This window comes from Vombatus ursinus, unplaced genomic scaffold, assembly GCF_900497805.2.
Source record: "Vombatus ursinus unplaced genomic scaffold, bare-nosed wombat genome assembly UNPS02014499.1, whole genome shotgun sequence".
Classification (NCBI taxonomy): domain Eukaryota; kingdom Metazoa; phylum Chordata; class Mammalia; order Diprotodontia; family Vombatidae; genus Vombatus; species Vombatus ursinus.
Window position 1 is genome coordinate 189,594 of NW_020954277.1, and position 25,897 is coordinate 215,490.

The window sequence follows — 25,897 nt, forward strand, 5'->3', positions numbered from 1 at the left end:
AAAGAACCAGGAGTGGAGGCTGGTGCAGAAAGAAGACCATGGGTAGCTGGTCTGGAAACTTTCCTTAAAATGGAGGTTCTGAAGTACTCAAACTCTGGTCCCATGAAACCTCTGAGGTAAAGTTAACCTTGGTAGTGCAACGAAGTTTATAAAGGGAAATCAATTCATTGCATTTTCCTCTCTAGTTAAATCTGTGTCTGAAGACCTTATGTAAGGAACAAAACAATAAATTAGAAGACAAAACAGAAAACAAATTTGCAACCAGAGTAACACCTTTATTTTTCAGTTTAATTTTAACAAAAACAAATCACAGAGTAGCCAAACTTAGGCTGAGAAAGGAGAGACACAACCAAGATAAGAGAAGGTTCAACAACCAGTATGGTTGTCTGCTCATGAGTTAAATGAAGGATTTCCCAAAATCCAAACTGCCAAAGTGAGAAGCTGACTTGATCAAACCCATTCATTTCAAGGGAAGAAAGAACGCAGATGAGTCAATGAACTGCTTACCAAAAAAAAAGGAGAAAAAAACCACACAATAAAAGCAGGGTTAAGTAGGTTCTTGCATGATCTTCAACAAGTAAGCAATCCTAGTAATAGGTAAGATTTGCTAACTACAGAGAAGAGATGGTGGGGTGTCTAGTTCTTTAAGGTAACGGCTGGCTTGATTCTGAAACTAGATAAATAACGCTGGCCAAAAAAAAGTTATTGAACAATCTTAATGAATTTTTAATTAATAATCTAAGCAACTAGCATAAAGCAGCAGCAGAACAAGGTGACTAGTTTTAATGCCCCCTTTTAAGTCTTCTCTTGCCTGGGCTCACATGCCTCATTCCTTCCCCTGGACCCCACATGACACAGACCCTAGGGCCCTTCTCCATCCTGGCTGCCCTCTTCTGGATGCTCTCCAGGCTTATTAATGTTCTCATTCATATGGTGTTAACCAGAACTGAACACGCTGCATGATGTCTGACGACATCAGATGAAGTCTGACGACATCAGATGAAGTCTGACAAGAGCAAAGCATAGCAGGATTAAAACTTCCCTATTCCTGGGAGTGAAGCCTCTCAATACGGCTGAAGACACATTTGGTTTTTTGACTGCCATACCACATTGCTGACTCCCACTGAGCTTACAGGCCACTATCCCTACAGAAATCCAACTTAAGTCCAGATCCTTTCATGTCCTGTCACCCACTGCTTGTCTCTTCACCAGCTCTGCACCCTCTGGTGAACAGGCCACTATCCAAGGCGCTGATGACATTCGTTGATAATGGTACGGTCATCTAACCCCCTGTTCCAGCTCCTTCCTGAGAACAGTACAAGACACTTCTGTCAAATGTTTTGCTAAAACCCCAGGTAAACTATATCCTCAGCATTACCGTCATCTACTAGCTTAACAACCCTGTCAAAAAAGGGAAATGAGATGAGTCTGGCATATCCTGTTGCTAGCTTTTTATAATCACTGCTTCCCTTCCTGGATCACCAACGACCTCTCCTTAATGGTCTATCTCGGATTTTCCCAGGAATCACAGTCGAGCTCGCTGGCCTAAGTTTGCAGACTGTTCTCTTCCTTTTTGAAAATCAGGTCATTTACCCTTTCCTAATCGCATGTTACTGCTTCCATTTCCCATGATTGTTCAAATATTAGTGACTCAGCAATCTTATCTGCCAATTCTTTCTGGACCTAAGAATCTAGGTCACCTGCACCAGGAGGGCTGACTCCATCAAGGACAACTAGGTGCTACCTTACTATCCTCTTACCAAGCCCAAGCACCAATAGAGTAGTCATTTCCCCTGCAAAGTTCATTCTCTTTGGATGAGAAAACGCAAAATGAGAACAACAGCCATGCTTTGTTGTCTGTTATCATATTGCAAGCAAACATACCCAACATTTTTATCCTTCTTTTACTCCTAATGTAACTAAAAGAATCATTTTTGGTTGTCCTTGACTTCCCTTATCAGCCACAGCTTATTCAGAGCTTTTAGCATTCCTGCAAATATATATTTTAATAGATCCAGGCTTTTGTTAATCCTAATACCTATGTTACAATCTGCTTTATGCTGGTCTTTTAAAAAAATTAAATCAGTCAGTAAGGATTCTACGCATCCACTTCAGTCTCTCATTTTTTCTCCTCATTGGAATGGTTTTCCTTTGTGTCTTTAGAATTTTGTTTTTGAACATCTCCAATCCCTTAGGATCCTATTGCCCCTTTATAATCTGCTTTTTCCAATTTCCAGTCAAAATCTAGGGCACATGTCAGACTAGACTAAGCCAAGATTTCCTCTAGTCTACCACAAACTCCAGGAATAAACTAAGGAGAATAAATGAAGAAAACATCAACTAATAAACATAGGAGGGATTAAGTGTACTTTTTAAGATCATAAACCTAGTCAACGTGAGAACCTGTAATTCAAGCTCAGGTCTCTTCTTACTCTAAACCCACAGCTCATTTAATGAGAGCACACTGCTTTGCTATCAGATTATGATCATGTAGGGCTTAGAAATATGGGACACTTGAGTTGCTGGGGGTGGGGATGCCCACAGAATCACTCAACCACTGTGTCTCAATACTCCCAAATTACAAGGGAGGAGAAATGTTATACCACAGAGAGAAAGGGCCTGGTCCTTCAGCCCAGCCCAACTGATCAGACTGGCCCAATGATCCATACCATATTTCTGGACTAAGACCTGGAAGAGAATGGGAGATCCATCAATCAATAAGCATTTACACATCTACCACATGCCAGGCACTGTTCCAGGCAGGAATACAAATAAATAAAAAATCACGAAGCAATGCCCACTCTTAAAGAGGTCACATTCTAATGAGACAAGCACATATATAAATATATATAGAACAAATATAAAGAAAATACATATAAATAAATACAAGATGGAGTGTTATGTCACATGTGAAGAATAGAGGCCAATTTGCCTGGATTGCAGGTAATGGGAGAGCAAGGCTGGAAAGACAGGTTGGGGCCAGGCTGTAAAAGGTTTTTAAAGCTAGAGTTTATTTTATCCAAGGCAACAGGGAGTCAGTGGAATTTCAGAAGAGTAACAGATTGGTGTTTAAGGAAAATAATTTTGATAACTATGTGGAGGATGGAGTAGAATGTGGAGAGCCTTTAGGTAGCAAGACTGATTAGGATGCTATTGTAATAATCTAGACAAGAAGGGACAAGAGCTTAAACTGTGAGATGTCAATGATTCATAGTAGTAGGCACACATTCAACTCTGGGGAAAAAGGGAGAGCCCTAGGACTGATTGCCTGAAACCCTTGGTGAACTTCAGTATTCCACAGACCATCACCCAGACACCTGCCTGAGAGCACTCTTTGGTTTCCTAGTCCATCAACTAAAGTGGAGCTACTAGTACTGCCTGGAGACAGATCTCTCCTTCTTACACCCCTTCATGCTGTTTTCTAGTTAACAAATGTGATTTGGAGGAACGGAAGGAGGGGCTGCGGATGCAGCATCTTTACTGGCTAGACTGAAAGGGAGGATTAACTAGATTACATAGACGAGCTGGGGTACTGAGCCTCAACCTCTTCTCCCATCTTGATGGCCTCAGTGGGCTGCCTGGAAATTAACTAAGTACTGTTCAGTAATGTTTAGCGAATAGTCTTCAGCGCATGTGAATGGACACACACTGACAAAATGAGTACAGTCTGCTATCCACTGTGTAAAAGGGCAAGAGCAAATGACACAGGGTTCCCTTCTTCTGACGTTGAGCTAACCCAATGACATTCACGTCATTTGGGCATCTAATCTAAAGTGGAGCTTTCTACTCCAGCTAAGGATATCTCAGAGCAAACACTGCTACATATTTAGGATGGAACACATGGCCTCACTGTCTTCTATGGACTGTGATCTTGAAAGGTTATTTCAATGACATATTTGGGGAGGGTTCCCATGTGGGATTTTCTGAAAGGATCCAAGTTAGCTGAGCATATCAATGGTAACCCGCCTCAAATTAATGAGATTCTGTTATCTGAACTGTGGAATCATCCAGCAGGTCAAAGTTTTGAGCCAGGACCCTGAATAGAAGTTATACCTGAAATAAGGAATGTTTGTGTAATGTTGGCTCCTGTCTCACCCCGGGGTTTACCTTGGGAACACAACACTTTGGCTCATCTGGTTCTAATTTAGGGGTCCTCAGATCCCTTGCCATCATCAATATAACACGGCACAAAACACAAAAACAAATTACACAAAAAATACACAAAGGAATTGTACCTAGATTTTCTTCTCCACCAAATCTCACCTTTCCCAGAACTTGTATATTGTTCCAAACGTATCAAAAGTGAAGCTGAGGTGCGCACATGCAGGGGAAGAATGTGGGGTTGCTGGAGAGTCAGCCAGCCACTCACCACCATTGAGTCTCACCTGCATTTGCTAGAAACTTCACTTTCCCTCGCAGCCAGAAGAAGAACCAAAATACCTCTTCTTACTCTCCATGTCCCATCTTTAAGTACCAGAGGTAGTTAAACCAGGTGATCTTCAAGTTATCTTCCAGTTTTAACATTCTATGATTCTTTTCTGGCTACTGGCCAGGGCAACAAAGCACACGTAAAGTGGACCCATTTGAGCCCGAGAGTAATTAATGTACACGTAAGACACACATGAAGATGGGTACTCTCACCATCATGCATCCTCCTGCTATGGCAGGAAAGTCATCTTACTGTCATTTATCTGCAGTGTTTTATTTCTTTGCTCTAAGCTACCAAGGTTTCTCCTTTTTGCTAATATTTTAGTGGGTTTTCTAAAATTGTGGTCTTGTGGTATATGTGTTCTTTCAAAACCTGCTCTTATGCAATTGAACTGCTAGATAATGTCAGTTAAAAATGTGTATTCCAGCAGAAAGGGACAAGAAAGTTTTATGTTTTATTATAGCTACTTTTCTGTCTCAAATCCCCAAATAATGTACCTTGGAACAAAACATAACATTTTTGACCAGATTATCTGAAGTATTCTCCATACTATTAAAGCCACAGTTAACCTGCATGAATTATCTGACAAATGAAATACACACCTAAAATCTGGCCAATGTTTATTATGTTCATAGGGCTTTTCTCAAGTGTGCACTTTCTGAATTACCTTCCTCTATGGTTTATGATGGTTACCTTCTCAAATTCATTGTATTTATGGGGATTCTCACTGGTATAAAAATCACTGACCTGCTATACCATGTTCCCTCTAGTTGAATGCTTTCCCAATTAATTATATTTAAAGGGTTTCTCTCTAGTATGAATTTTCTTATGTGCATTGTATGTTTGCTTCTGCCTGAAGGCCCTTCCACATTCATTACATTTGAAAGGTTTCTCTCCAGTATGAATTCTCTCATGTTCAATGAGGTAGTCCCTCTGAGTAAAAGCTTTTCCACATTCATTACATTTATAGGGCTTCTCTCCTGTGTGAGTTCTCAGATGTTTACTGTAGGATGTATTGTAACTAAAAGCTTTCCCACATATGTTACATTTATAGGGCTTCTCTCCAGTGTGGACTCTCTGATGAATAATAAAGGATCCCCTTAGATTAAAGTGTTTCCCACATTCATTACAATTATAGTGTCTCTCCTGAGTATGAGTTTTCTGATGTACACGAAAGTATCCCTTATTTCTGAAGGTTTTTCCACAGTCAGTACACGTATACCTTTTCTCTCCATGTTTTTCCTGATGAGCACTAAGACCTCCACTATCTCTGAAAGCTTTTCCACATTCATTGCACACAAATGGTTTCTCTCCAGTATGAATTCTTTTATGTACACTCAGGTGACCCCCGTTTCTGAAAGTTTTCCCACATTCACGACATTCAAATGGTTTCTCTCCAGTATGAATCATCTTATGCATTTTGAGGCTTCCTTTTTGGCTGAAAGTTTTCCCACATTCAATACACTTGTGGAGCTTCTCTCCAGTATGAATTCTCTGGTGGTAAATAAAGGATGCTTTGTCAGTGAATTCTTTCCCACAGTCATTACATTTATAGGGTATCTCTCCGGTGTGAATTCTCTTATGTTTCATAAGGTACGTCCCACGACTGAAGGCCTTCCCACATTCACTACATGTATAGGGTTTCTCTCCTGTATGAATTCTTTCATGCTGAATAAGGACATAATTGTTGCTGAAGGCCTTCCCACATTCATTACATTTATAGGGTTTTTCTCCAGTGTGAATCCTCTGATGTTCACTAAGGTTTCTCAGCTGTCTAAAGAGTTTCCCACATTCATTACATTCAAAGGGTTTCTCTTTACTATGAGTTCGTTTATGTTCACTAAGGTGTCTAGACTGACCAAAGGTTTTCCCACATTCGTTGCATTCATAGGGTTTCTCTCCAGTATGAATCCTCTGGTGTTGATTAAGGTGACCTTTCTGGCTAAAAACTTTCCCACACTGACTACATTTATAGGGCTTCTCTCCAGTATGGATTCTCTGGTGTTTAATGAGGTATGAATCAATGCTGAAAGCTTTTCCACAGTCATTACACTTATAAGGTTTCTCTCCAGTATGGATTCTTTGGTGTTGAGTAAGATGTGCCTTACGCCTGTAGGCTTTCCCACATTCAGTACATTCAAAGGGCTTCTCTCCAGTATGAATTCTCTGATGTGCGATAAGGCATGATCTGCTCCCAAAGGCTTTCCCACAGTGACTACATTTAAGGTGTTTCTCTCCAGGATGTATTCTCCGATACTGAAAAAGGTCTGAATGATAATTGAGAGGCTTCTTAGATTTAAACTTACAAAGTTTCTTCCCTAAGGCAATCTTATTATGCTTAATAACATCTGAGGACTGTATGAAGGTCTTTCCAAGGGAATCAGACTGACTTTGCTGTTCTCCTATAGTAACATTTTGTTTTGGAACAAGAATTGATCCTACACTGAAGCTTCTCAAAGAAGTGTTACACTCAGGAACACTCAACTCATTAGAAATTATTCTGTGACTGACCAAAACTTGTTGGGACGATCTCTCCTGATTCTGCCTCTCCAAAGTGACCCCGGAATCCCAATCTTCTGGTAACCGGGAATCCCAGATGGCATTTTTTGAACTTCTCTCCTTGGACGATTCTCCCATAGAAATGCCTTGCTTTGAAACCGACTCCTTTGTTTCAAATCTGGTTTTCCAAATAACAGAATCTGGAATAAACAAATAAGCATGAATATCTGTATTTCTTTGTGTGACAAGAAAGGAAGTTGGTGTAGGGTCAAGTTCTAGACAGTTTGCTTAATCAAGAGCACCAGCTCTGGAGTCAGATGACCTATGTTCAAATCCCACTTAGCTACGATGCTTCCTCCCCATGGGCCCCTGAGCAAGGCCCATGGCTTTCTTAGGCCTTTGTTTCCTTTATCCGTAAATGAGAGGACCGGATGCACGGTGTCTGAGGCTCCTTCCAGTTCTGAGTGTATGATCAACTGGGAAAAGGGTAAAATGAACACTACTAAGAAACCAGGTGGCACAGTGCTAGAACACTGGGCCTGGAGTCAGGAAGACCCGAGTTCAAATTTGACCTCAGACACTCACTGTGTCACCCTAGGAAAGTCATTAAACCTGTCTGCCTCAGTTTCCTCATCTGTAAAATGGCAATAAATAACAGCACTTCCTTCCGAGGGTTATTATGAGGATCCCATGAGATACTGTAAAGTGCTTTTAAGTTTTAAGTGCCTGTTTTCTTCTTTCCTTCTTCCAGTGAGCTCTGCTGCACAGTTCCTAGCTGCCTGGGATTAAGGGTTTATTTTGTAGGGTAAAGGAAGAATTTATCTCAGTCCTTGGAGTGCTGTCATTTGTGAATATGTCTGATTGTCAAAATGAGACCTGAAATCAAACATGGACAACCTTCAAGAACACATGATAGCGCTGATGATTTGTGAACATTTAAAAATGCTGCTGATCCCTAAACCCTGCATGGATTCACTATGAGACCATGAGAAAGCGACTCCATTCCTTCTAGTAATAATGTCTGTGGACTTCTGGATGGGGAGACATTGTGGACAAAGTCTCTGAAGACATCTTCACAAAATATAAATTTACGAGTAGCAGTGCTGGGTCAAAGGGCATGAATAAGTCCATGTTTCTCATATAATTTCACATTTTATTTATTCCAAAGCAGTCCCACAAGCACATTCCACCAATACTGAATTTTCCCATCTTTGCCAATCAGACACATGTAAAGTGATATACACTCAGAGCTGTCATAATTTTGCTCCTGTCTTTATTTGCTATTCTGAAGTCTCATCTTTTGAAACTTCTCTATCATGTCCCTTGATCATTACACTATTGGCAAATGGCTCTTAATCTTAGATTTGACATTAGATAAGTAAGGCTTTTACTACGGAAATTTAATGTAAACATTTTCGCCCAGTACTTATCTTTTCTATTGTAGCTGAATTACATTCATTTATGCAAAAGTTTATTTTTATATAAACTTAATCATCTACTCTGCCTTTTACAATTCACTCAGTATCATGGCTAGTTAAGAATTTTAGCCCCATCTATAACTGTGAAAATGATAACCCTTTATTCTTCTCTATATTATTTTTCATGATAGGATTTTAATATTTATATTGTTAAACACATTGGATATGACTGTGGCATAAATCCATTTTCCACCACATGAGTTACCAGCTTTCCAAGAAGAAATGTCTAATTGTCAGAAAGGAAAAATGAGCTAACCGTAGAAACTACAGTCAGATGACACACAGGTTTTATGTTTGGCTCCTTATCAATTTAAAAAAGCTTCCTCCATGAACATGCTGAAGAAATATTTAATTGGACAATAGCTGGACAGCTACATGTGTTTGTAACTGGCTGAATTGTTTAATTCTCAAAGGCTAGTGAATAATGGATTATTAACCTGGGATTATGCCCTTTGGCTCTGTACTTTTCCCTTTACTCTTCAAAAATTTGGATCAACAAATTAGATTTTAAAATCAGATCAAAATATCTACCTGTATCAATTTTAGATTTTAAAATTATTTTATTTAAAAAATTTTACTGCTAAATTTTGTTTCAACATATTAATCTTCAATGGAAATTCTCACTATTTACTGAGCCTTACAACTAATCACGCATACATTGTAATACTTCAATCAGATGCCTCATGCAGGAGACAGAATGTGAGCTGGTACAACTTCCCCTGCAGCTCCAAGGCCCAGGAGGATGAGAAGCAGGAAGCAGGGAGCTGGGAGATGCTAATGTCAACCCCACTGGACGGGGAACCCAGGACATCAGCAAGGAAGCTCTGAGCCTAGGTGACCATGGAGGCCTTGGACCTCATGCTTGAGGAGAGAGGTGAGGAGGACAGAATGGTTGGGGGCTGGGAGATGCCCACGACCGCAGACCCTGAGGGCTCAGGGGTGGACTGGCGAGTGAGGCCATGGTCCAACAGGTCAACAGTCCATCCTGACTCTCATCTTTGTTTGACCCTCAGTCCCCATCATGTACATGACCTCTTTGGGGTCATGACTAGTTATGGAGGGAGGCAAAGCCAGGGAGGCAGAGTCAGACTGGGAACACAGGAATTGGTCAACAGCTTCAAAGTTAAATAAGGGCCCAGAGTGGCCTTGGTGTGTGTGCACACACATCTGTGGCTGGACACTAGGATGGCAACTAAGGAGGCTGATGAAATGAGGGCGCCTACTACCAAGAAGGCATCTACACAACTATGTCATCTCCAAGGAAGGTACTGACAAAGAAGACAGGAAGACTATGGGCTGGATCCTGAACCCCTGGAACAAAGACAGGAGTGGGGCACACACGAAACAGACCTTGAGAAAGGCTGTGCCACTGAATGCTTGTGACAGAGGAAGGGGCTGAGGGTGGCAGTGGTGAGCTGGCCCTGCGGGTTGGGCTGTGGTCAAAGAGCCGTGGCTATCCAGAGAGAGGACTGGGAGGAATGCCATGTTGTCAAGAAAGAGCCTGTTTCCTTCAGGTGAGGAGGCATAAGGAACATGTTCTGTAGAATCTGTGGATGGTGGAAGTTAAGAGGAGGACTGAGTTGGGGAGCAGGAGGAAGGTCCAAAGGGCACAGTGGGATGGGCTTGGTGGTGGATGAACTTCACGGGGCAAGGGCTGAAAGGGGTGTGAAAATGCTTCCAACAAAGTGTTACACGAATGGTCCATAAGTTCCAAACAGGACAATTTTGTTTTGTTTTTGTTGATGCTGACGCGCTGTCAAACATCCAGAAGAGGGCCTGAAGATCACGCCCTACAACGGCAGCTTGAAAGAAGAGAAAGGTGAAATCAGAAGAAGACTCCATGGGCCATGACAGCTGTTATCATGTGGAAGAGACCCACTTAATTTGGCCCCAAAGAAGATGTCAAGGTTGCAAATGGAGTAATTCAGGCTCAACGGGAGGACAGAGTCCCTAACAAATGGAGTTGCCTCAGAGTTGAACAGGCTGCCTTGGAATGGTGGCTCTGCTCTCAATGCAGGCTTCTCCAACCAAATGCTGGGCAACTAATGACCAAACCCAGCGTACAGGGAATACCCCTTCAGTGGAGGTCACAGATCCTTGAGGAGCTGAGGGAAGTGGTAGTCTAAGAGCAAGTGTGTGAGTGTTGGGGGGAAAAGAGGTGAACAAAGCTTGTTTGTTTAAAATACAGGCCAGCCCCAGCTATGTCTGAAGACAGAAGGAATGGAATACATGAAGAGGGAGACATAAAGGAGGCAGTGTTAGCTTCTTCTGGGCAGGAAGGCATCCGTTTTAGTACCTTAAGCTCTAGTGGGGGCAGCGAGGTGGCGCAGTGGATAGAGCGCCTGGCCTGGAGTCAGGAAGACAGGAGTTCAAATCTGGCCTCGGACACTTATTAGCTGTGTGATCCTGGGCAAGTCATTTAACCCTGTTTGCCCCAGTTTCCTCATCACTAAAATGAGCTAGAGAAAGAAATGACAAACCACTCTAGTATCTCTGCCAAGGAAACTCCAAATGGGGTCATGAAGAATCAGGCACAACCGAACAACAACAAACTCTAGTATCTTACAGAGGTCCCAGCATACAGTATTTGTTTAACACCTCCAAAATGAAGAGGAGAAAAACATGGAGGGGTGAGGAGGGGAGAAAGGCTGAGATCCAGAGCCCAGAAGGGTGAACATCAGATAAAAGGAACAAAAGGAAGACAAGAGGAGAAGCGTTACATATTTGTTCCAGCTCAAGAGGGCCTACAGGAGATCCTTCAGACAACAGATGATCAGTAATTAGACCAAATTCAACTGCCTCCTGGTGCTGGGGCCTTTGCGGAAGGTTCCCCACCTACCATTTCAAAGGGACTCCAACTTTACTGACTGAGTTCCTGTTGGCAACGACTGCCATCAGCCTGGTTTCACTCACTCACTCACCTTGACAAACGCCTCCCAGGGCTTCTCTCTCTGCTATCCATGGTGCTTCTCCTCTCTCCAACTGGGAGATCACATGAGGTTTGCGGGCTGGCAGTCCTCCTGGTAGGGAAAGAAATGGCAAAGTGCTGAGAATAGAAACCCATCTCAAAATTCACTGCAGCCCCTTTTTCTTTAACAAAAAAGGGGCAGACAGAGATTAACACCAAGGACCCCAGGACTGGGAAGGGTGCTCTATACTGTGCTGCACCCAGGCAATATGGAGGTAAGATCACTGACACCATGGGATCAGAGATTTCCAGCTGCAGGGGCCTGTAGGAAGGGCCTGTATGGGGCCATGTGGTCTCACCCCTTCATTTTACAGATGAGGAATCTGAGTGGCTGTAGAAGCAAAGAAAATCAGTTTATTTTGATCCTGCCAAGAGGAAGGGAAATCTTTCATGCCTCTAGGGGTCTGTACTGGGATTTCAGGGGAAAATCTCTGCCCTGAGGGAACCCAACAGGGGAAGTAACCCAAAACTGGGATTTCCACTTGCATAAATCAAAGCCCTTCCTTGGGGCCAGGTAAACTGAGATCCCCCATTACTAGAAGGGCAGAGAGAGGCAGCATGGTGCCACGGCCATCGTGCTGCTCTTGGAACATAAGCTCCTCAAAGACAGGAACTCTTTCACTCATGTATCTGTATTCTCAGCACCTAGCACAATGCTTTACATCTCAGGGGTGCTTAATCCATGCTTGGGGAAGTCAGGGGAGACCTGTGTTCAAACTGTTGCTCAGACACTCTTAAAGTATGGGGCCAATGGAAAGGCATCAAGTGTCTGTCTCTCTGTCTCAGTCTCTCATGCTTGGCACATGGAAGCCCTTTTATAAAGGCGTGCTGATCTGCAGACTCGCTGAAACTGAAGTTTCCTCCTCTGGATGATTGCAGGGGATGACTGCAGTAATGACCTCACAGGTTTGGGGTAGGATCAAATAAGGTACCATAAGTTAACCCCTGAAGTACAATACAAATGTCAGCCATGGTCCCCATCACCATCATCATTCACAACTATCCCTAAACACTAAGGTAAAACCCAGCTTGGCACTTCAGCCAGGCCACAGCCTTTACAAGTAAGGACACAAGGCTAGCCCAACGGACAGACGCCAGCTCACAGGGGCAAGTTGTCCTTACCAAGGGAGACCAAGTTCTGATAGTTCTCCAGCATCACCTCCCTGTACAGGTCCTTCTGGGCCGGCTCCAAGAGCCCCCACTGCTCCTGGGTGAAGTCCACGGCCACATCCTGGAATGTCACCAATTCCTGAAAGAGCCAACACTTCTGCTCACTCAGGAACCATCCAAGATGTGGAATATGAGGGACTGGTTCTAGGAGTGGTGTATGTACCATCTCTAGTGTTTCTAGAGGCCTCACCTTGTACAAAATTCTGCCGTCACAGAGTCAGCAGTAACAGCAGCAATCACTTTATCAAAAGCCCTTTCTAAACAGATACACACGCTAAGCAAGGTCCACTACCAACTGACACATTTTAGGCAGAATAAAGAGGACGGCCACAAAGCAAATTAATATGCTATATATAGTAAGGTGTCACTAGCTCTAATGAACATCACCTTGTTCTCTCTTCCAAATAACTGCTTCCATTGTTACAGGTAACCAGAGGACAGATGTATTCTGCTGGTTGCAGGAGGAGAGGGGGAAAAAAATCCACCCACTACAGAAGGGTGATCAGAAGAGCAGTTAGTGAGACTAAGCTTTCATGGTGACTACATTTTACTGGACCTTACAGAACAGGTGAAATTTCAAGAGACAAAAATGAGAGCAGGAAGGGCATCAGAGCCCTGGAAAACAGCATGAATCAAGCCATAACAGGCAAAGCAGTGGGGGATGCTCAGGAGGATGGCATGTGGTCTAGTTTGCAAGTGAGAAAAGAGGTAAGATTGGAAGATTAGGGAATGCCAGCTTCTGGCATGAATTATCAAGTAAAGGAACAGCACATGATGTGGATGCAGCAGAATACTGGGGCAGGATGTGGAGCACAGGGGAGGGTCGCTCTGGCAGCGCCATGATGGACGGGCTGGCTGGGAAGAGAAGAAAGGTGGGACTCCTTTTCCACCTCCTACACGTACCTGGAGACATGTATCACGTCTGCCCTGAGTCTTGTCTTCTGAGGGATACAACCCTCCAGGTACTTGAGCCACCCTGCAGGTATCCTGGCTTTAGAAGCAGGTGGACTCAGGGCAGAGGGGTCTCCTCAAGGTCTTCTCCCGGCCCATGAGGATCCACATGGAACCCCTCCCTCTTCTCTAAGTCTGCTTCCACCTGCTCTAATCTGAGCCTAACTTCCTGGTGAGAGATGTTAGTATACCATGTGGGCACTTCTGTCCACCAGTCCTAGAAGGGTTTCTGCATCACAGTATAGCCTGGGATGGTTTAAATCATGGCATCATTTCCTCATTGGCTTCTAGCCCACTCTCCTTGTACTCCACTCTGGCCTGAGCTCCCTGTCCCATCTGTAAGTGTCTGGGCCAGGTTCAGTTCAATAAGCATTTAATAAGCCACTATTAGGTGCCAGGCATTGAGCTTGGTACTGGGGATGCAAAGACAAAAACCAAATACCCCTGCCCTCCTGAAGCTTAGAGATTGTCATCTCTATGGCAGTCCTATGGTCCTCTATGGTGGCAAACACTGATCACAAGCACTGCAAGGCAAGAGGACCAAGCATGCCATTTAATGATGTTTTTTGTTAACTTTGGACACACCAGAAAATGAATTTTCCTTTGTGTGCTTCTCCAAACAGAAGCTGTGTGCCAGGGAAGTGAGGTGGCTTCACCAGGACTAGGCATCAGCAAGACCTGAGTTCAAATCCAGCCTCAAGAGACTACCTAGCTGTGTGACCCTGAACAATTTGCTTGCCTCAGTTTTTTTATCTGTAAGATGGGAATCACAATATCACCTCCCTCTCAGGTAGCTGTGAATATAAAATGAAATAACATCTGTAGAGCACTTAGTCAAGCTTAATGTGCTATGCAAACGTCAATGCTGGTGATTATGAGGGTCTGGTGGGACTGCACTCTGGGAGGAGCCCATGGCAGGACCACGTTGCATTCTGGGCACTGAGAAACCTGGAAAGCTTCTCGAGGAAGATGACAAGGAGGCAGCGTGGGCTTGAGGTCCTGCGATGGGAGGTTCCTTTAAAGAACCTAGGAATGTTTAGCCTGGAGAAAGGTGGGATACACTAGCTAGCCAGAATCTGAACAGCCCTTGTGGAAGAGGGATGAGACATGAACTCTTCTGCAGCAGAGGAAAACTCAGGACTGGAGGGGAGGAGCTGCAGAGGCAGACTGGAACCCGACAGAAGGAAAAATCTCCTCACATCCGTCCAAAAGTCCGAACAGCTGCCACAAAAAGTCAAAAGTATGTTGTTACCGGGGGCATTACGCAGAGGCTGGAAGGCCGCATGTCAGGTCTGAAATAAGGGGATTCCTCTTGGGGTTCGGGGGGAGGGATTAGACGGGCTCTGAGGTCCCTTCCGACTTAAATTGTGTGATCTCAAGTTGGAAATCTCAACAAATAAGTTAATGTTTAAAGATCAAAACACTGTGACACATTAAAAGTCTGAGAGATGCAATTTCTGGGTAATTAATAATCAATTTTTATTAACTATGGCTAGCAGATAATTAATAAAATTACAGTCATTTGGTTTTCTCTCATAAACCAAAGCAATCATGGAGGCCACTCATGCTTATATACCCTTGGAAGAGTGGATGTTCCTGATAGATGGAAATCAACTCTGACTGGTTAACAATTAATGAGAGAATGAATAATAACTGATTAAAAAGGGGGGGGAAGAATGAGAAAATAAAAAGGAAAAAACTTGGATTCCTGCCCCCCCCCCCCCTTTTAATTGGTTATTCACATAAGAATCTCAGTTTGTTTCCATCATAAGCAAGCCAGGAATCATCTGACTTCTGCCTTGCCTTAATTGGATGGCAAGTAAAGCCTTGATGTCCAAGAGGCCAGCTCCTGGGTGACAGCCTTCCCTATGCTGAGCCAGGCTAGGCCTTGGAAGGTAGACCTCATCTATTGCAGGCCTACTCCCAAAGTGGTTCTAGACTATATCTGAGAACTTGAAAATCAACTCCATGCTACAAAGAGGTGTCAGAGGAGGACTGGGTGGGGACTGCTTATTAACCACTCAATCAACAGGCATTTACCATGCACGCTGTATGTGCTGGGTGCTGTGCGAGGTGCTAGGCACACAAATACAAGCAGACAATCCCTATTTGCAAGAAGTTTATGTTCAAGTGGGAGAGATGATGAGTAAACAGAGAGGCAAGAACAGTCCTTGTGCTCAAGAAGCTCATGACCTAATGGGGTGGGGGAGACAACATGAAACAACCATGGCCAAGCAAACTACACGCAGGATAAACCTGGGACACTCTCAGAGGGAAGGCAGTAAGAGTGAGGAGGATCAGGAAAGGCCTCGTGGGGTAGGGGGCACGTCACTGAGCCTGGAAGGAAGCAGGTGGTGGAGACGAGCAGGCATGAACATGCTGGGAGCCAAGAGCTGGAAGGGCTCATTTGGGGAACGCCCAGAAGGTCAATCTTGCTGTATCACAGAAATATTGTGGAAGACAGGAAGGCGTATGAAAACAGAAAAGGTAAGAAGGGGTCAGGTTACGAAAGGCTCTGAGGGCCAAAGAGAAGGTCTTTTATTTGATCCTGGGGATGGAATAATAGGGAATTTAATAAAGAGGGGGATGATAGGCCAGACTCGGGTTTTAGGATCATCACTTTGACAGCTGAATGGAAGATGGACCGGAGTGAGGAGAGATTTGTAGCAGGCAGACCACGGCAATGGTCCAGCTGTGATGTGATACGTGATCAGGAGCCAGTCAGCGTCAGCATCGGAGCAAAGAGGAGGCCACATATAAGAGACATTCCGACGGCAGACTTCATAGGACTTGACAAGTGTTCAGATAGGGGGAGGCAGGAGGTGAGAGGATCCCAGGATGGCATGGAGGCTGGGAGCCTGGTGCCCTGGACCGTAACAGGGAAGTTTAGAAATGGGTTTGTGAGAAAGACATAATGAGTTAGCTTTGGACATGCTGAATTTAAGGGATCCATGGGACAGTCAGTTCAAGGTGTATAAAAGGCAATTAGAGATGTGAGACTGGTGGTCCAGGCTGAAGCCATGGCAGTTGACAAGATTACCAAGTGAAAGAGTACAGAAGGAGAAGAGGGACACACCCTCAAGGAACCCCCACCGTGAGGGTGACATGGAGTAAGAGCCAGCAAAGGAAACAGAGGAGTGGCCAGAGAGGGAGGAGAAGAACCAGCAGAGACTCAAGGAGAAGGTGGCTGGTCACCAGCGTCAAAGGCTGCAGAGAGGTCAAGAAGGACGAGGACTGAGAAAAGGCTGCCGGATGTGGCAAGGAAGAGATCGCTGATAACTCTAGAGGCAGCAGCTTTGGCTGAAAGGAAGCGGAGGCACCTGTTGTAGACGGCCTTCTCCTGGCGTTGAGCCACGAGGGGGCTTTGTGGGGATGGAGAGACACATTTGGAGGGAGGAGGGAAGCAGCCAATAGAGAGAGGCTGAAGAGAAGGGAGAGACTGGGGATGAGACGGGAAATCTGCTGGGGATGACGGCATGGAACGGGACCTGGTGTGCATGTGGGGGGGCTGCCTTGAGAAATACAAAGTAGTGAGATACGAGGAAGTTTGGGAGGGAGGACACGAGAGGCGTATGGGGGGGATCACACAGAAGAGGACTCTGACGTAGTTATGGGAGGATCTCTGTTAAGAGTCTGGGGGAAAGGAGGACAGAATGGCAGACTGTGCTGAGAGGTTATGAGATAAAGAAAATAGAAAAAAGGAAGCCACCCCACCCCATCCCCATCAGATGGTCTCAGAAATAAAGGGACAGCGCCCTGCTGAGGCTGAGTAAAACAGATCTGTCATGTATCTGGTCAGAACAGTTGTGTGCAAATTCCTTCCATTGCGTCCAGAGGCAGGAGGAGGGACTGGGGACATGCACCACGTGGGACCTCTGACACATACCAGCTGCGTAACCACTCTGAGGCTTAGCTACCAAGGTATAAAGGGGCTGGGGTCTACATAAACACAGAAAACCCTCATCAGCAACCAAATCACAAATCCTTGACGTACTGGCCACTCCATTATAGCCTTAGTGATCTGACTTTCCATTTGGAAAAAATACTTATTATTTTTTTCCTGGTATGTAGTTTTTCTCCTCAACAATAAGGACTTGGTTTATTTCACAGCACTTGGCTCAGCACAGTATACAGGTGGTTCAATGAACAAGCAAATGTTCCCCAGGAGAGAGGCCCAGGCTAAGGAGCGTGGAGACCTCAGTTCTTACACAGTCTTTATAACAGGTGACTCTGAATGAAACATTTTACTTCCCTGGATCTCAGTTTACTGTTATGTCAGATAAGAGGGTTGGACTCTCTGCTCCCTTCTCACCCTAATATCCATGAGCTCTATGAAGGCCACGTAGGCAGAGTTATTAAAAAGAGACCATGCAAGGCTTCGGTCATCCCTGGACAGGCCGGGGGACAAGGGAAAGAGGAACAAAGCAGAATGTCAGGAGAGAGAAGAAACCATAACTCACCAGGGACCTGGCCATCAGGAGCCCAGAAGTCATTCCCTCCTCCTCTACTCCCCTTTCCTGGGGAAAGGCAGAATCTGGAGAACCCAGCACTGAAGGAAAAGAAAGAAGTCATGAAGGAGACCAGTCCGTGCCTGGCGGTTCCAAATTCATCAGGGTGAAATGACAACACTCTGGCCAAGATGTGAGAGACCCAGGATCCCTCCAGAGTCAGAGATCAAAAGGCAGCCTAGAATTAGAGGGAAGGGTCACGGACCACAGCCCTCAGGGCCCCAAACCTGCCCCTATGGTCATGTAATAGGTACCACGGGACTGAACTCTGGCTGCAGAATTGGGACACGTCAGTTGAATTTCCGGGCTTCACCCTAAGTTCTGTGTGATGCTGAGTGTGCAAACCAGTCTCTTTGTGCCTCAACTACCTATTAATGAAACAAAATTTTCAGTCCTGTCATTAGCTGACATGATATATGAAAAAATGAGTTTGCTGAATTCTTTGGAAAAAGCTGTTTGACAGTCCTTGGCAAACGTGTGGCCCACAGAGTAGGAGGCTCAGTTGAGAGAAAAGAGCATCAGAACACTTACTTCTGGGGCCACTGTTGGTCAGACAGGACGTAAGGAGGGCTCCAGCCACTGTGGCCAGGATACTGGACTAGGTCACAACTAGATCAAAGGACAATGGTCTCAGCTCGGAGGTTGCTCTGAGCACGCTGAAAACGAACAAAGACGACAGAAGTTGGGAAGGGTCCACGTAGAGAGCTTTAGAAAAACAGACACATTGATACACGACTCACTCAACCATTCTAGAAAGCAAATGACTAAACTGTCCATACTATTTCACTCAGAGATTCCACTGCCAAACACATGCCCCAACGAGGTCAGAGATAGAAAGGCAGTTCCATGTACACCAAAATATTCACGGCAGCATCTTTTGTGGTAGCAAAGAACTGGAAACAAAGCAGATGTTCACTGACTGGGGAATGGCGACACAAATTATGCTACATAAATGTAATGGAATGTTAGAGTGTTTTAAGAAAAAGTGAGCATGAAGAATTTAGAGAAACATGGGAAGACTTCTACGATGGAAATCAAGAAAGCAGAACCAAGAAAACAACAGACACAATGACTGCAACAAGGACTACCTAAGGAGTGAGAGTCTCTGCTTTAGGACATACGACAAACGAGCACAGAGGTCTGGTCCTGGTTTAGCTACAACAAAAATTGCATCACGCACTAACTGGAGAGGGAAAAGGTTGGATCATGGGAAAGCCTGACCTCCTTAGGAATGAGGGAGGAAGAAGGTGGGAGTAAGATAACTGAGATGACAGGAACAGTAAGCGTTAGAGGTTTGGGAACAGACAGTCAAACTGACTTAACGCTGGGGCAACCGTGAATTATTACAACCATTCTGGAAAGTAATTTGGAATTACGCAAATAAAGCGATCAAAAAGGGCCACATCATGTGATCCAGAGATTCCACTGCTGGGCATATAGCCCAAGGAGGTCTTGTATACACCAGAATATTCCTAGCAGCACTTTCTGTGGTAGCCAAGAACTGGAAACAAAGGAGAAACCCAAGGACTGGGCAGAATTCAACCAACTGCAGGACAGGAAAGTAACAGAATATGCCTGGGTCACCAGAAATGATGAGTCCAATGAATGCAGAGAAGGCTGGACAGACTTACGTGAATGATGCAAAGTGAAGTCGACAGATTCAGGAAAACAAGAGACACAATGACCTCCATGATGTAAATGGAAAGAACAAAAGACACCAAATAACAGAAACTGAATGTTGCCATGAAATGTTCAACCTTGGTCCCAAAGAAGAGATAGAACGGACACCTCCCCTGCTGCTTTGCAGAAGCTGGAGACTTGAGAGTAGAACATTGTATATGCTGGTAGATTTGTTTTAATATGTTGGCCAATATTGCTAAATCATTTTTTCTCTTTAAAAAAAAAAAACCTTTGTTATAATGGATGGCTTTCTAGGAGAAGAAAGAAGGAACACTGGGAGAAATCTAGGTTATGTGAAAACAATAAAAAATCCATAAAAATCTATAAACAAAAAATAACACCGTGGGGCTAACAGAATGTGGAAACATCCGGTGTTTTGTTTTTTTTTAAAGCCTCATTAACAGAGCTGTAGTGGAACATTATAGAAAAAGGCAAATAACTAGGAGTAAGGCAGCCAGGTGAAGTAGAGAGAATGCTGGACTTGGAGTCAGGAAGACCTGAGTTCATACTGTGTCTCAGATATTCACTAGCTGTATGACCCTGAACAAGTCACTTACCCTCTGTCAACCTTTGTTTTCTCATCTGCAAAACAGGGGTAACAAAAGCATCTACTTCATTATGTAGCAGTGAGGATGAGATGAGACAATCATTGTGAAGTGCTTTGCAATCCTTAAAGTGCTATACAAATGTTAGCGATTATCAAAGAGGCCTGTATTCTAGCCCTAGCTTTGTCCACAGGGGCTAAACAAATCACTTGATTTTTGCTTTGCATATATAAAATGATGATACAGCCACTGCCCCACTTGCGTAATGGGTTCTCACCAAGACGAAATGAAGTAAAAGACATGAATGTATTTTGATAGGTGAAAGTTGAGGCAAAGACCCACTGGCTTAAGTCCAGGATGGCACAAATGTTTTCAGGGAAGAGCTTATGGGGCAGGCTAGACGTAGGGACAAGAAAGAGACTGGGCTCCCCCCACTTCCCAAAACAGAAACAACAAAGCAGACTCACCTCCTGCTCAAACTAGCTCCGATGTTAGATTCTGCACACAGCAGATATGGAAGAGGAAAACTGAAGTATGAGACAGGATACATCAGGGGGAGGGAGGGAGAGAAAGAAGACAGAGTGAGAGAAGTAATGGGGGGGAGAGAAAAGGGAAGGAAGGAAAGAGAAAGAAAGAGAGAGAGCAAGAGAGACAAAGAGAGCGAGAGTGAGACCACGAGCAACTAACTCCCTCTTTCACATGTAGGATGGGGGCACAGGCCCCCCCTCCCCAGGCAAGCACTTCAGAGACAACACAAATGGTCCTTCATGTATGATGTGGAAGATTCCCCTGGGGAATAGCTTCTATGCCTGAGGGCTGTGAGAAACAAACAGCTGGAGGCTGACCACCCTCAAACGTCCCCCCAAAATTCAGTCCAGACATAGAGTGGAAACCGTGGGTAAGTCACAGATCAGACCAGCCTGAATGAAGGTCTAAGAACAGAGCTGGTGGTAAGAGAGTCTAAGGGAAAACCAATTACACTGTGTGGGGGAAGGGCTACATTTAAGAAGAAAAAAAAAAAAGGAGGACCAGATAAGGAAGAAAAGGTACACCTATCTGAAACAGACCAATGTGGAGACGCACATGAACTCACAAACCTGGCAAAGAGGCCTGACAGAGGGTAGTGAGGGGGGATTTCAATTATCCAGATGCTTGCTGGGGCTGTCTCTGCTAAAAGCAGAATGGCTAATGATTTATTGACTTGCTTTAATAATGATTTCATCCTTCAAAAGTGAAAGAACCAATAGAATTCATTTCTGGACATGATTCTCACAAATATAAAGAAATGTGTTGCTCAAGTGGAAGTAATGGAAACCTTGGAGAAAAATTACCCGTTAATCTTGGAATTTGTGAAAGAGGAAAGGTAGGATTCCATGGACTAAAATTCTACAGAAAAGTCCAGCTAGGAAGAAATAGGGGATGAGAAAGAATGAAATCCTGAAAACACAAAAGGGAAACGATTCTGATGGAGAAGAAAAGGGGAAGCTGGCTAGGAAGACCAATGTGGATGACCAGGGAATTCATCAACCAACTTGGGTTCAGGAGACAGAAGAAAAAACAGGAGGTACCAAATGATGGATACAAAAATAAAAGATTAATGTTGGGAGAACAAAAATTCAAAACAAGCTGAATTTACTGGGGTTTACAAAGGACTTTTTATAGGGAGGTTTTAGAGACAGTGGGGAAAAAAATGCACATCATAATGGCTTGACGCAGACTTCTGAGCTTAGCACTGGTAACCAACGACTTGGGCCAAATGTTGGGTTATGAAATTTAACAAGAATAAATATAAAGTCTTACACTTGGGTTCAAAGGAATCAGCTTGAAAAGAAATGCTGGCAAGGCATGGGGGGACAGTAGGCAGTTTGTCTGAAATGAAACTCTGGGGTCTTAGTGGACTGTAAGCGCCACCAGTGAAATATGGCCATATCACCACCAAGCGGAGAGTAAGATTTCATTCTTCTTTGGGAGAGGTATGACATCCAAGAAAAAGGAGGGCGAGAACGAGACCTATTGTACTCAGACCTGGTCAGATTATATCTGGAATACTGTGTTCCACTCTGGGCGCTCTATATATATATATATATATATATTTTTTAGAAAGTATCCTGAAAGGCTGAGGTTTCTGGAGGAGAGCAAGCAGGGGATGTGAACATCAGTTGACAGAACTGGGGATGCTAAGCTTCAGAAGAGAAGATTTAGGCTACACATGATAGAGGTATGAGGTAATCAGTTCTGGAAGGGTTAACGAATATCTGGTTTGTTCTGCTTGGCCCCAGAAGCAGAACAGGGCTGCCTTTCCAGGCAGCAGGTTCCCGTGTACTGGACATTTTCAGGTGGAGGATGATGTCGGATCATTTGTCAGAGATGTGTGGAAGGGCTCCATTGAGAGGTACAGGCGCTCTCAGAGGTCCCTTCCAATCCTAAATCTATGATCTAATGCCCTCCGAGGTATCTTCCAACTTACAGAGTCTCTGCTGTCATGACAGAGTAACCTTACTTCCCTTTGGACAGGACACTCTTTCGATAGATAAGAAGAATGCCATAAACAGCAAGGCTTGAAGCAGACTGGTGGCCACAAAGTAGACACAACACTGGTCTTGGGAGCCAGGAAGACCTGAGTTTGAATTCTGCCTTAGTCACTTACTAGATGTGCGACCCTGGGCAAGTTACCTAACTTCTCAGCCTCAGTTTCCTCATTTGTAAAATGGAGGTAGGAATAGTGCCTACCTCATAGGATTGTTCTAAGGATTCAATGAGATAATGTATGTAAAGCACTTTGCAAAGCTTCAAGCACTCTACAAATGACAGCTATTATTAAAGTTTCTCCTTGGACTATCTGGAGACATGTAGGTAGAACAACGTAATTATGAAAATTGTCAGCAATACAGTTACGTAAACTGGTTGAATACGCATACCACAAGTGTGGCATGCTTATACCTGTCCCAAAAATTTTAGTGCCGTTTTAAGCTTTAATGGTTTAACAGCTGAATACCGCCCTAAGACTTTGGGGATACTTTGTATACACGGGCCAAAGCCAGGCTCTTCAGGGGACTGCCTCGGGGAGGTGCTCGCTCATTAGGTCCAATATTTTAACCCACGACTTTCATGGAGGAGCTTCCCCACGGGATGAACAAATCTGCGGATGACTCAACACTGGGAAGGCCCAAGCTGAAAGGATCAGGGTTCCCAAACGATTTTTAGTGATCAAGAACAACACAGAGACGTACCTAGAGCCCGACAACGGGGCCCAAAAAAGGTCAGGAAAAAAGCCCTCGGGGCCGCTGTGGACGAGCTGGCAGGACACCCCACCCCCAGAATCCCCAACTGCGTTCCTGGGCCCCTCTACAACGGCGTGGCAGGAGCGTCACTGTCACATTTCGCTGGTCTGCTCGGCTTCGCTCTCCCAGAATGCCTCGGGGTGCGGTCCGCGCCCACGACGGCCAGACCTCACGGGCGAGCACGGGGCCTGGCACACAGTAGGCGCCTCACACGCCGTAGCGGTCATTATCAGCCGCCGCTTCGTTGCTGTTTAGAGTCTGCTCTTGTGAGGTCGGTGAAGGGTCTGGGAGCAGGACCCCGGAGTGCCACAAACATTCATTTTCCGCCCTCCCCCCGCTCCCCACTCCCCCAAAAGACCCCAAGCCGGGGAGCGGACGGCTGCAGGTGCGACCGCCGCCCGGCCGCTCCCGCCCCCGAGGGTCACGTGCCCTCTCCGCAGGGTCACGTGCCCTCTCCGCAGGGTCACGTGTCCTCTCTTCCCCCCTCACCCCCCCATCTCCCGGGGCTCACCGCTCTCCTCGCGCCTCAGGCCCGGCTTCTCCGCAGCCCCGGGACACGCCCCCGCCCGGCCCGCTCCTCCCGCACCTGCCCCGGCCCCTACGCGACCTCGGCTGCCTCGGGACACGCCCGACTCCGGCGAGTCCGACGCCCGGCCGCCAAGGCCGCGCACGCACGCGAGCACGCACGCACTCACGCAGCAGAGCAAGCGTGCGCGCGCACACCGCCGGAGCGGAGGGGGGTGGGGGGCGCGTCCCTGTCTTCCCGTCCCCTCCCCTTTTCTTGCCCTCGCTCACTTCCGCCACAAGCCCGGCCCAACTTCCGGGATCACGAGCTCCGGCCCCGCCCCGCCCTTCGCTGTGGGAAGATCTGCCTCAAACGGCTCAGCGGAACGTGGGGTCGTGATCCCGGCGTAGCCACATAGATGCATCCTGGGAAACGTAGTCCGAATTCCCCAACGTTAGTTTCACGTTAGTTTTCTCCATCGCTTTCTCAAATCTAGGAATCAATAACACAATCAAACAACGGCCCAATTCCGAGGTGGTAAATGCTGACCCTGAAAATTTAACAACCAGCCGAGCTATAGCCCAGTCTCAACGTTAGCCAGGCCCTGTTGCGCCTCCACTGCCCCTTCGTCCCCTTCTCCTGCGGAGGCCTCTTGTGGACCAGGCTCCAATCCTGGGTGCCCCCACTCCCCAGGGACCTCGGGCTGAGCGGAGCTGAGGAGAGCCCGAAGTGTGCGGGCTGGGGCCACCCCACACCCAGGCTTTACTCCAGACGCTGACCCATGAGTGACCTTCTCACCAAGGCCAAGCCTTCCGCTCGTCACCTTATTCCCAAACAGCACTCCTCTCTCACCTGCTCATCTCTAGATTGCATTCAGTACACATTTATTAAGCACCTACTGCGTGCCAGACAACGTGTTTACTTTGTGCTAAGCGTGGGGACACAAAAAGAGGCAAAAGATAGCCCCTGCCCTCCAGGAGCTGACAATCTAGTTGGAGGAGGGGATACAACATGCAGACAAATGTGTCCTGTCAACAGGCAATCACAGCGTCAGGAGACTTCTGTGACAACCAGGTTTATTAGCGGAGAAACGAACATGCACGTGGAGCCCGAGGAGCTCCCAGTCCTTGCAGAAGTTTACACTTTTACAGTAGCAGGACAAAGGGAGGAGAGGATACCAGGAAGGGGCTGGACATAGGGGAGGGAAATGGGCAGCAAAGGTGGGACAAAGGCACCTCAGCCGGAGGAGCCAGGGGATGGTAAAAGCTGCATTCTTTCCCCGTGAGAACTGCCAGACTATAAAGATAGGCGGGTCTGCTCCTCTGTGAGGACCCCAGATGCACAAGCATCATCCCAACCTGGCACAGACTGGCTGCAGCCTGGCTTGCCTCCCAAGGATACACAGGGAGTCCAGCTTGGGGAGCTTCGTCGACGCATTCAGAGCCTCCTGCGTGCTCTGGGTCCAGTGGTTCTGGAAAATATGGCAACTCAAAAAGAAGAGCTCAGGGGACCCTTTAACAACCCTTAACACTTTCAGGTGTACCAGGTTTCATGTTGTTCTTAAGTGTGGGCACATTCCACGTACCGATGGTGAGTGGGATCATCTTTGGAAAAGTTTTTGTACTTTTATTTTTGGTGTTTTGACCACAGGGTAGGATTCCCTGCCTGCTGCAGGAAGCAGGCAAAGCGGACAGTTTTGAGGGCACCTTTTCTAGCCCCTTCCTCACACCAGGAGGTGAGCAGTGCGGTCCTTAAGAAGGCTGCTCAGACATCGACGGGGGGCCAAATCCCGCTGCCCGCTTTCAGTGAGAAGGCGACCCTGTGGCTTGGGCTGCCTGTGTGCAGGATTGTGACTGCAGCTTCTAGTGTGTCCACACCTGTGG

General features: G+C 45.7%; 1 protein-coding gene across 3 annotated transcripts; it reads right to left on the reverse strand.

Moving 5' to 3' along the window:
* Window positions 1–263: 263 nt before the first annotated feature.
* On the reverse strand, window positions 264–24,061 carry LOC114042511 (zinc finger protein 883-like). Of its 3 annotated transcripts, XM_027861194.1 has the most exons (6): window positions 24,021–24,046; window positions 18,535–18,659; window positions 17,956–18,044; window positions 12,497–12,623; window positions 11,328–11,426; window positions 264–7,128 (listed from the first exon to the last, which is right to left on the reverse strand). In XM_027861194.1, coding segments are annotated over exons 2-6 (2,229 nt in total). In that variant the 5' UTR covers window positions 18,536–18,659; window positions 24,021–24,046; the 3' UTR covers window positions 264–5,215. The 3 variants fall into 3 exon arrangements, with proteins under 3 accessions (XP_027716995.1, XP_027716996.1, XP_027716997.1); XM_027861195.1 differs by lacking the exon at window positions 18,535–18,659 and having other exon boundaries at window positions 24,021–24,047; XM_027861196.1 differs by lacking the exons at window positions 17,956–18,044; window positions 18,535–18,659 and having other exon boundaries at window positions 24,021–24,061.
* Between the last annotated feature and the right edge of the window lie 1,836 nt (window positions 24,062–25,897).